Source organism: Homalodisca vitripennis, chromosome 6 (genome assembly GCF_021130785.1).
Source record: "Homalodisca vitripennis isolate AUS2020 chromosome 6, UT_GWSS_2.1, whole genome shotgun sequence".
In the NCBI taxonomy this organism is placed as follows: domain Eukaryota; kingdom Metazoa; phylum Arthropoda; class Insecta; order Hemiptera; family Cicadellidae; genus Homalodisca; species Homalodisca vitripennis.
This window is the reverse complement of record NC_060212.1, coordinates 97,332,011-97,343,598: the sequence shown is the minus strand read 5'-3', so window position 1 is coordinate 97,343,598 and position 11,588 is coordinate 97,332,011. Positions and strand designations below refer to the sequence as shown.

The 11,588-nt window shown below is 35.0% G+C and overlaps 1 protein-coding gene across 2 annotated transcripts in view; it reads right to left on the bottom strand.

Moving 5' to 3' along the window:
- The window catches only part of LOC124364599 (activating molecule in BECN1-regulated autophagy protein 1A-like), a 75,060-nt gene that overhangs the window by 4,182 nt on the left and 59,290 nt on the right, over positions 1–11,588 (bottom strand). For both annotated transcript variants that reach the window (XM_046820191.1, XM_046820192.1), the window contains exons 21-23: positions 6,009–6,116; positions 2,281–2,406; positions 1,904–2,070 (exon numbers count right to left, since the gene is read on the bottom strand). In XM_046820191.1, coding sequence (XP_046676147.1) covers positions 1,904–2,070; positions 2,281–2,406; positions 6,009–6,116 — 401 coding nt within the window. The remainder of the gene's footprint in view (positions 1–1,903; positions 2,071–2,280; positions 2,407–6,008; positions 6,117–11,588) is intronic.

Here is an 11,588-nt window from a genome sequence, read left to right as displayed (position 1 = left end):
TCTGTATATTAATGCTTTATGATTTATAAGAGCTTGAATTTTTTCAAAAAAAAAAAAAAAAGATTAAGCCATTGTTGTCATGAGATCCATAGGTCAACGTCCTCCATAGGTTTCTCCCTGGGTTGTTTTGTTCTCTATGTGGGTTGATGTTTAGTTATTTATTAATTTATTTTTTACTATTATATTATATTTATTGCATTGTTATTATATTATATTTATTACATTGTTATATTATGTTATATTTATTACATTGTTATTATATTATATTTATGATATACCCGTTACTATTATACTATTTAAATTGTTTTATATATTTTGTACAAACATTTATTCTTTATGACAAGTTTTAAAAGGTTGTCTTTATTATTATTTGTGTGCCAAAAGTAAAGAAGTGTGCTATGGACTTAAGCTATAACTCAAGCTACTGATGTATGTTTTGGAATTTTTGTAAACTGCTATAATATTATTAGGGTAAATCCTGTTTTATAGCATGTAAATAAAATAAAATAAATAAATAATAAAATAAATGGGAAATGCACGGAAACAACCTGTTTCTTTTACAATCCTTCCATTGATAAAAATAAACTTTAAATACAGAATTGATTCAATATATTGTACCACAGCCCTAGCACAATTTGATATAACAGGCATTAAAGGGGTTTCTTTGATAATTTCTTGATAACTTTTACTGCACTTACCAAAAACTTGATATTGATTCGTTGCTCTGTGATTTCGTCAATTTCCATTTTTTACAAACAGCAAAACCAAGGACAACAGAAAATGTATACGCACAGTTTGACAACTCACACACGGCTCATTGGGTCTGCAATTAGCACCGCCAGTGGGCAGGACTGTAGTCGGTGTTACGGGCAATAGCTTGCATAAGTTTGTGTATTTATTGGACAGACCTCATATATGCTATTGGGAAGAGAACTGGCATCTCAGATACAACAAATGAATTGCATCTTAAGCTTATTGAGTTATATTTGTATCGGTACTTATAAAATGTGTACTTTTATTCTGAAGACTAAAGAATAAAGTTATGAATAAAACAATTATAACATGAAATTTTTTATACATCATTCAAAGCAGAAGTATTTTATTAGCGCACTATGTAAAAAATGGCAATTATGCCTTATCTTCTTTCATATTCCCTCTTACAAAATTATAATTTTCTAAAATGATTCATCATGGCTCGTTCATTAACCCATTGCGGATCACTGACGAGCTGGGCTCGTCACTCAGCAGCCGGGCCTAAAGGCACGATGACGAGCTCAGGTCGCAAAAGCGGTCTGCTTTTAAATTTCCCTCCAAATAGTTCTTTTAATGTCTGATAGATTGGGCGATCGTCTTCACTTGTCAACTAAGAGTATTTAACAACGGTCTACGTTTAGAGTTTTAAAAAGTTTTATAAATATCCTACAGTTGTATGTTGAAGTTGAAAAATCATTCATATGAGTTTACTCTCTGATTTTTAGCGCTTCTGATTGGGTGTTTCCCTCAGTTGTTATTATAATACTTTTGAGGTTATTTACACAGAACTAAACAACGCAGACGTACATGTTGGCGGGTTTAGTCTAGACAATGACCCGGATGTTGTAATCGCTTCGCCCGAGCCGCTTTATTTAGACTATGATTCAGACATCATCCCTGTCACCCCGGAACCTTGCTCACGTGTTATCGTTCCTACATCACGGATACCCCAGCAGGCCCATGTTCCATCTGAACGAATAACTTCACAGCCGAATTTTCTAGTATACGATAGCGAGCGATACTGTGGCGCACCATTGCTGTTCGTGCGGCCGCTGACCGTAAATTAATTCGTGCCCGCGCGCCAAAACAATACAATCTGCAATGGGTTAATAGTAAACAACTCAGCCATGGCAGTGGCACATCTATGTACCTGGGCATTGGTGTGTCGTTCAGCACTGACGAGCGCCACTCTGCGTGAGGCGAGGCCCACCACCAGGTGTCGTGTTGTGGGCGAGAGACTCACCGAAACAATGCTCTGTTCAAAACTGGTTGTGTACAACATTTGACCCAGGGTGCCCCATTGTAGACTGTATATACCTGACAAACAGTACAAAAAAGATGAATTTCTAATGGAATTCTTTGCTTTTTTTAAATTCATCACAAAAACAACGTGAAGTGATGAATACAAAGGTAGATCATATCTGGTGGCACATAAAATAAATGAATCTCAGTAAGTTTCTTCCAGGAAATAAGACATTTGATTTTGAAGATACAGTAGTAGTGTAAGTTAGTAAAATGCAAACATACCTAGCAGAGTTGTCATGCTGAGGCGTCCTGAAGGAAGCAGAGTGACCAGCAGACTGCCGTCCTTGGACATGTCCACACTCGCGTCATTGTGTATCTTACATTCACCCACCACCACATTCTTCTCAGCTTAGAACAGAACATGTTGTATCCATTTAAATATGTAACACTTGAACAAATTTTGTACTATTGAACTTTCCAGTTCAGACAATTTAACCCTTCGCACACCACTAATAAATCCATTAACTTTCCTAAACACCAAGACAAGTAAAAACATTAGTTTCTATTAGTTTTAAAAGTAATTTTTATTACAACTAAATTATAAAAGGTAAAAGCAAAAACTATAAAACAGGACATCTGATTTCAAATTAGCGTATTTATTGATAAAAATAAAAAAGAACCATTAACAAAACTGATTCTTTCAAATAAATTTTAATTTCATTGTAAAATGTAATTGAACTGAAAAGATTTACTATAAAACACGATAAATATTTCAAACTGATCACAACACTACCATACGATGCAGAATAATAATGAAATAGGTAGTAGATGCAAACCACAAGCGCACGTTTATAACGTCCAAGAAAGCAGTACACGCAACGGATATGTTTGGTTATGGCTCTGCAGGAGACGCAAAACTGACGAGCAGGCGGACGGAGTTAGACAAAAGGCGCTCCCGTCTCCCTGCCGCTGAGTGAAGGTAGTTTATAAATAATACTTCCTTGGCAACCGTGATAAGCACGGAGCGTGCCCCGGGCATTTCGAAGGCCTTTTGTACTCTCCAAGAGACATTATCTATAATATCGGATATAACTGTATTTGGCGTTTGGGTCAAAGTCTGCCATTCTAATATATCCATCCGTCTATGGCGTGAGAAGGGGAAAGATTTGTAGAATTAGTACAAAGTCACAGGTAGTTCTTTACCAAATAAATAATTTGATACCAGAGAAATCCAATCTAAACTAACCAGACTATTTAATAAAGCATAAAGACAGTTAGTTTAGTCTATATTCCAGTCTTCATTTCCCAAACCTATAACACAATACTGTTCTCTTTCAATTTAAGAATAACACAATACTGTCCTCTTTCAATTTAAGAATAACACAATACTGTCCTCTTTCAATTTAAGAATAACACAATACTGTCCTCTTTCAATTTAAGAGCTATACTGGCAGCATCTAGATTTTAATTACATTAGAACAAGGTTAAGCCACATTTACATCTTTAATTTTAGTCATTGGAATCTACGGGGATGTCGCATACAAACTAAAATTGAGTTTTAACAATACCAAGGCTATTTCACTACAGCCAGCTCTTAACCCTTGAAGCACCATATAGTTGCTGCCTAACTTTGGATTAGCACTCATTAATGATTTAAAAAAATTAAAACTATATATTCTCAATGCTAATTTTATTTTTTTATTTAACAAAATGAAAATAATCTGGATATAAATGTTTTTTATAGTTCGATTTTCCCACAGATCTTAATTCTCGGCATGGCAGTAGCATATGCATGTATACGCTTGCGGCAGTAACAATTAAAAAAAAATCCAGATCTGCATTAACCATATCAATTAAATTAACAATCATTAACATGCGATTTTCTTTGCAATCAGCAATTTTGAAACTATTCACAAACAAATTTGATGCATGTTCAAATGATCATGAAGGATGCTGTGGACACTACCATGTGATAAACTTACCTCAAATGGAATTTCGTCAATCATTAATCTCCTGTTTGCTCTTATAACCTGCCATACCCACTCAATGTTTTCATCACACTTGCACTACAAGACACTTCTTCAATGCTCACGCAATCTTGACAAAAACGTTTGTGCCATTCATAAACTTGCCTTGTCTTCATAAGTATGAATTAACAACTCAAGAGTCTCACTAGGTGAATTTTGGATCAAAACAAAGATGTTAATGTTTAATTGCTCTTCACCAATTGCTTTCTTCTATTGAGAAGGTTGACACTTGCAAATAAAAGATAACACTCTCCATAAGTAAAAAATGGCAACTGGCCAAAACCAACACTACAGATATTCTCTACCCGGAAAGTATATACGCAGTTTCAAAACTAAACATAATTAGTTATGGAGTGCACCAAGGCTCTGTATTGGGACCATTATTATTTTTAGTTTATTTGATATGTTTGCTATACATTTTTGGAACTCCCCCCCCCCCCCAACAAAATTTGCCTTTATGCAGATGATTTTAATTTTAAAATATCAGGAAAATCAATCCCAGAGATAGAAATTTCTCCATTTATTATTGTCAACAGCATCTCTACTTTTACAAAATAACCTTCTTCCAATTAAAATGAAATTTGCCAAATTTTCATCCTTGAAAAAAAAGCCTAAATGAAAATATTAATATTCTTATGGGAGAGAATTTAATAGAAGAAGTAGGTACAATTAAGTTTCTGGGTTTATCAATTGGTAAGCATTTTAATTGGAATGAACATATCAATAAAGTTATCTTTAAAATGCCCTCTGAACTGTATGCAGTAAGGATTATATCAAAACTAAGCAGTTTAGAAACATTAAAACAAATTTATTTTGCTTTTATTCAATCTCATATATTATTTGATCTATACCTATATAGCGTAACATCAAACAGTAACTTAGATCAAATTCTAATTTTACAAAAAAAAGGCCATAAGAATAATATTAAAATTAGGTTTTCAGGATTTGCTACTGTTCATGGATTGTACATTTATCAGTTGATAATTCATATTAAGGGCAATTTTGACCAACTACCCAAAATGGGAAGTTCCAAAATTTCTTATATAAAAAACAGTCTTATTCTAACAGTCAAGAACCAGCTTATGATAGTCATAGTAGAACTGTATGCCAAGAAACCTAGCTATGCAGGAATTAAGCTTTTTTAATCATTTTCCAGGCAAGCTAATAAAAAACAGAAAACCACAACATATTAAAAAAAATTAAAACATTTGTAATTGGAAAACTTATTTTATTCATTAGAGGAATTTTGTGTCTGAAGTACTGATGGGTTACGGTTTAGTATACTAATGTTTTAATTCAAGTATTTAAGTTTCTGCTATTTTATGCACATAAATTGTATACATTAGAGTAATTTTGACGTCATTCATGTATACTTGTACCTTGATGAATGAAGACAATTGAATTGAAACGTAGTACCAACTGCAACAAAACAAATTTTCCCAGGTGCGCTGTGTGTATATTTTAATCGATTCCGGAAGCTTTTTGGCTCTACCTCGTATAGATTTGTTCTTCACAACATATGACTATTTTTAATATTTTATGTATTCTAACCAAGGCTAACAGGTATTGATCTCTTCTGCGGTGCCTATGAACATCTGGTCTATTTGTAAAGCTATTCGGATTTTTGTTTTACTTGTAGTAACAAAGAATAAAATTAATATACAGGCTTGGCAATGTCATAATTTGAAATTCTCAATACTTCTAAATACATTTTTGAGTTTATTCCTCGACAGAGTCACACCATATCTAAAGTAAGAGTGGAGAAAAGCATAATATGTAGTTATAAACGTTTTGTGACTGTCACAGATGGGATAGGACGGTGTATGGACTACTGCATTGGCACATAAAGTTCATATGGGCAACCTAATAACCTTTGATGTGATTGTCCTATAAAACTGTGTCCAGTGATTCTGTACTAATGCAAGTTCCCCACTTGCTGTTTGACAAGATTCACACAAATCTACGACTACTACAAGTAATTACCATTGCCCAAGTCAGGGAGCCTGTAGTTAGAGAAGTCCCAGGCCTGTATCCTATGGTGAGGGGACATGGGTGTGTCTGTGAGAATCACCGAACTCGTCCCGTAACCACCTGTAAAATACAGACCAATAGTTATACTAAACTCTGTAAAATTACAATAAGTAACATAATCCATAGTCAAATTATACCCATTTTTTTATTGACGAAATCCTCATCTTTACATACTTTTTGTATTTAGTTTCTCCAAAACTTGCAGTAAGTACACACTGCATACACAATTGAAATGTTTTCTTCACATTAGTTGTTTATTCTCAGTATAATCTTGGATCCATTCCTGCATGTTTTCCCAAATGGAACTTACAGTGATGTGAGCATCTCTAATTCCTTAAAATTCAGCCCTCCCAGCTCTAAGATTTAGCTGCGATATTCTTTTTCATCTGAGGCCAGATCTAAGGCTTAACCCATTGAGGAAGACAGACGAGTCTGACTCGATGCCGCTCCTAGCGGACTGAATGCAGACACACGAGCCTGACTCGATGTCTGTACTGCGTCGTTACTTACCGACATAGTTCTATAAGTTTTCGACAGATATCGTTTGCGTGTCCTTTGTGAACGTTTATACTGACTAACAAAATATAGTTTTGGTCAGATGGCCAACCTGTTGATTCCCTTTTTCTATTATTGTAAAGTGTCATCTGTTTGTTTTGAGGCAGTCGACGCCGTTTGCTGCGTGTTTGTATATTGTTTGTAACTTTTTGGTTATGTGCACATTATGGATCGTGAAAATTTACGTTCTTCTGAAGTGAACCGTTATTTAGATAGTGATTTTGAGTTTGATTCTGAAAACAGCAGTGATGAAAGTGTTGAGGACATAATTGTTCATCCGACCAGAGCTTGTAAAGTTTGCACTTCCCACAACAAGAGGTCTGAGACTGCTTGGATGTGCGACCGGTGTCAAGTTCCACTGCATCTTGAAAAATGTTTCAAGGATTTTCATACCAAGCTAAACTACTAAAATCCTGAAGAAACATGTGTACATAGTGTAAATAATACGACTTAGTAACTACAGTTTTTTTTCCCCTCTTTTTTTAAGCCTCAGCTACACAGCTATGTAGGCTTCGATGTTCACTGGTTTATCTCGTGTCTATACATGATTGGCCCTCCCTGGGATTTGAACCCGTGAGAAGTTATCCAGTGTTTTAAAATTTCATTTCAATATAGACTAAATTCCATGGCAACCTACAACTGATGATGAAATCGCAAATGCAGAACCATAAGTGATCACAAAACTTTTTGTCGCATGTTTATTTTTACAGATATAAATGTAAGTTTTTATTTCCACGTAAAAAACATTATAAAGTTTCAGAAAATATTTAGTTTAGATGGCTTAACATTTTTTAAATAGTTTTTATAGCAAATTGCTTTTAAAATTTTAAAATTTCTAAAAAAAATGAATAACATTTTATATTTTTTTACAAATTTTTTTTATGTATATAGTGATTATATTTTATTTTTAAAGAACACAAAATAAATGTTTTCTACAAAATAAAACAAAAGTTATAAGTTTATCTTTAATAGAAATTATTTTATGAATTTTTTTACCAACTGCCTGCAAAAGAGCTGATTTTAATTGCCTTGTAAAGGTCAGTTCAGAATCAAGTTAACTACTTCCTTAACCCTCTCCCGCTCACATTGTTTCCAGGCGCTCACGGTGCTTCTAACTTCAATTAATTCGCTCTGCCGGTTGCGCTCGGTAAAAATACGTGGCGCTTCAACTTACACACGTTCTGTCATTGTAATTAACTATAATTATATATATTAATTATTTTACTATATATTGGTTCAATGAAGTTGACTGTACGAGACCAGGGAGGGGGACATGGACAGCTGGGCGCCGGTGGGGCGGGATTGTTTGTTGTGCAGTTTCTTGGTGAAGGTCATTGTCTGTCATTGTCTGACTCGCCGTCACTGCCACTGTGATCACTCCGAACTACATTCTCAATGCCACCAACCATTTCACAAGGTTCTGGTACATCACTACACTCACTTGAATCGTCGCAATCACTACTAATAACGAGATCGATTTCACTGTCACGAAGTGTATAACTACAACCCGCCATTGTTTCCGCACAACTAATACAAATAGCAAAATAATGGAATAAATCTACTGTAAAAGTAAAGTGAATGGTCTCCTGATAGCAAACAACCCGTTGTAGTACAACATATTGCTACTCGAGAGCAGCACTTATCGGCTCTAGAAGATAAAGCAGTGCGTGCCGATCTGTGCCAATTAAGCTGCAGTGGCTATGTGGTGGCTGTAGTTGTGAAGTGCGAACTGTGATAAGGGTTTTGTTGTCAAAAAATCACAAACCAATTGAAATTTATCACCAGATTTGTTATGTGTACAGGTAAGGGAGGAATAATGAGTGAAAGCCGAGTGAGGCAGTGGTAGGCCTAGTCTTGTGAGTGATAGTTGGTGGTGAAAATCAACGAAACAATCCATGAAAATCGTTATCTCACAGTTACGGAACTCTCAGAACCTTTTCCCCCGAATTTCACAGAGTTTAGTTTATAAAATAGTGGTTGGTAAACTTGGTTACCACATTTTGTGCAAGGTTGGTTCGAAAAATCCTGATGGAAGACCACAAAAAACAGAGACTTAATGCAAACACTGACATTTTTCGAAGACGACAAAAGTAGAAACCAAGTCAACGATTGTATCATAACCAGTGACAAGACTCTGGTAAAACACATCAACTGTAAAACAAAACCACAGTCGATAGAATGGGGACACGCATTCGTCCAAGAAACCGAGGAAGTGTCTACAAACGCAGTTAGCAAGAAAATTCATGGCGACTGTATTTTGGGATGCTCAGAGAGTGATTTCGTTGTTTTTCTTGAACGTGGCCAAACTGTCAACTCAGAGAGGTATTACCAAACACTCAGAAATTGATGATACAAAACAAGTGTCGGGGAAAACTCAGCATGAAATGTTTGTTTCTCCACGACAACGCTCGTCCAGACAAGGCCAATTGTATCCAATAGTTTTGGGAAGTTTACAATCACCCACCTTAAGGTCCGGATTTGACCCCGAGCAACTACCGCATGTTTCCAGCAATTAAGACGTGACTCGCTACGCAACAGTTTGTCACTGACACTGAACTGCATGCCGGTGTAAACCAGTGGATGAACTCGCAGGCAACAGATTTCTATAGAGAGGGTATTGAAAAGTTTTTACCACGTTATGATAAATGTCTTAATTTAGATAGCAATTATGTGTAAAAACAGCCTAAGAGTTATGTTTTTACCTTCTAAACGTACATAATAAAAATTGTTATTTTCGCTTTGTTCATTTTTGATTTCAAAACGTCTGTAGCTTTCTGGACAGTCCTTGTAGAAACATAATTGCAGTTAAAAGTCATCTTCATTTGCTGATCTGATTAGGCCAACATTGTATTCTGTCTTTCAATGACAATAACGCAATAATGTTTTACTTACTGCCTTTTTCATTTGCTCCCCCCATAAACATAGATAGCCCAATATAGTTAAAATATTATTAGAACATTTTTAGGTTATATCAGAACAATTCACTCTGACCAGTCTAAACAATTCTCAAGACATGTTAATTAACCCTTTGGCTTTGATCATTAATTTTATGGATCACTTATATAAATTCTGCGAGCGATAAAAGTAAACTAGAATCAGTTTCACCACTAAAGCTTGAAAGGACCCAGATTTGGATCTACAGCACAATAGATTTATTTATTTTTAATCATTTGTTTACGGTTGTATCTAACCACCAATGGTTCAATGCTGCTCCCTGTCAGGAACATTATGGACTCACAGGACTCAGTAAAACATGTTATTTGATATATTTTACTGGATGACAAATTCTAAGTAAAATTTTAAAAAAACTGGCTGTACTGGCAGCCATCTTGATTGAACGCCATAAGAGCAATGATAAATCTTATTAATTTTTACAGCCTTAGTCTTAGTTGTAGAATTATGGGAAATATCTAATTTCAATGGCATAATTAATATACATCCAAACGCTTTTAGTTTTTTCAATATTTTTCATAGGTTATTTTAAAAAATCTCAAACATTTTTATACCTAATCATTTAATCATTGAAATTGTTACAGAGAAAACTGTATTAAGTAACTATTAGTTTAAAAAACAATTTTTCTAATCTTATGTTAACTAATCTTAATTTTAATTATATACAGTATTTAAATTGAGACATCTCCCATAAGACTAACATAATAAGGAAATTAAGGTGCATGAGGTTTAATTTTGTTAATTTGGAGGAGGACTCAAGTTATTTTCACTATTAAAACGTAAGTCGCTCCTAAATACAGTTCCTTATAATATTTAGAACTTATTGATTAGTATACAATTATACAAGGGCTATCCAGAATGTAGATTACGTTTTGTTCTGTAGCCGTTAGGGGTGGGACTACCACGGCCATTTTGATGTTAGGGCATTTCTCTGTTCAGTGATTATCAAACCGTGCTAGTGAGAGGTTACTGCCGCTCCTTGTTGTTTTACAATACCAGTTTAAAATGTGTGACGCAATTGAAAATCCCACGAGTTGTGAAGTACGGTCGTTAATACGGTTTCTGTTGGCTAAGCACAATAAACTAATTTTATTTCCAACTCTGTGAAGGTTATGGGAACGATTTAATTACTCAAGATTGAGTCCATCAGGGGTGAATTAGGTTTAAGAATGGCCGAACTAATGTGTATGATGATGAACGAATTGGACGACCAAGCATTGAGATTGATGAAATTGTCTCTAAAGTCGACGAGAAGACTAAAGAAGAATGCTGATTCATAATAATAGAACTCTCACTTAGATTTCCTCAAATTTCAAGGAGTTTGTAACACAGAAGTTAGATTTTTATTCTTGAGGGAAAGATACAGTTGCCTCTACACGTAGTCCTAAAAGGACCTTTACACCTCCCTTACTTATGTTTGCGCCCTCAGATTCTGAAACTTTTACAGAAGCCAATGAAATTTGAGGGATCCTGTTCTCTGACAAGATATGTCCCTAAGAAATGTTTTCCTATTTTTTGATATGGCAGTACATTTTAGTCATATGTGTTAAGCTGATTCTTCTGCTTCTCCACAGAGTTTGCATTCATCAAAGATGAAGATTAGATTACCAGAAATTTTGTGCAAGATGGGTGTCGACACCCGACCACACACAGCAAATCGGACTCAAGAAGTCATGGATGCTTTAAGTAGGAGGTGCTTACAGTCCAGACCTTGTACCCATGGACTGCCACCTGTTTCCAGCGATGAAGACTTGGCTTGCGACACAGCGCTTTGATGAAAACCTGGAACTGCGAGAGAGTGTGACTACCTGGTTGAAGTCTCATTCGGCAGAATTTTATAACGCTAAATTTTAAAAAAGTTCACTGCTATGATAAAGTGCCTAAATTTGTATGGTACTATGTTGAAAAATAATATTTTAGTGTCACGTTCAAATGTATATAATACAATTTTTTTTGCACTTTGTTTCTGTTTATATCAAAACATAATTTACTTTCTGGATAGCCCTTGTATGTAAAACGTACGTT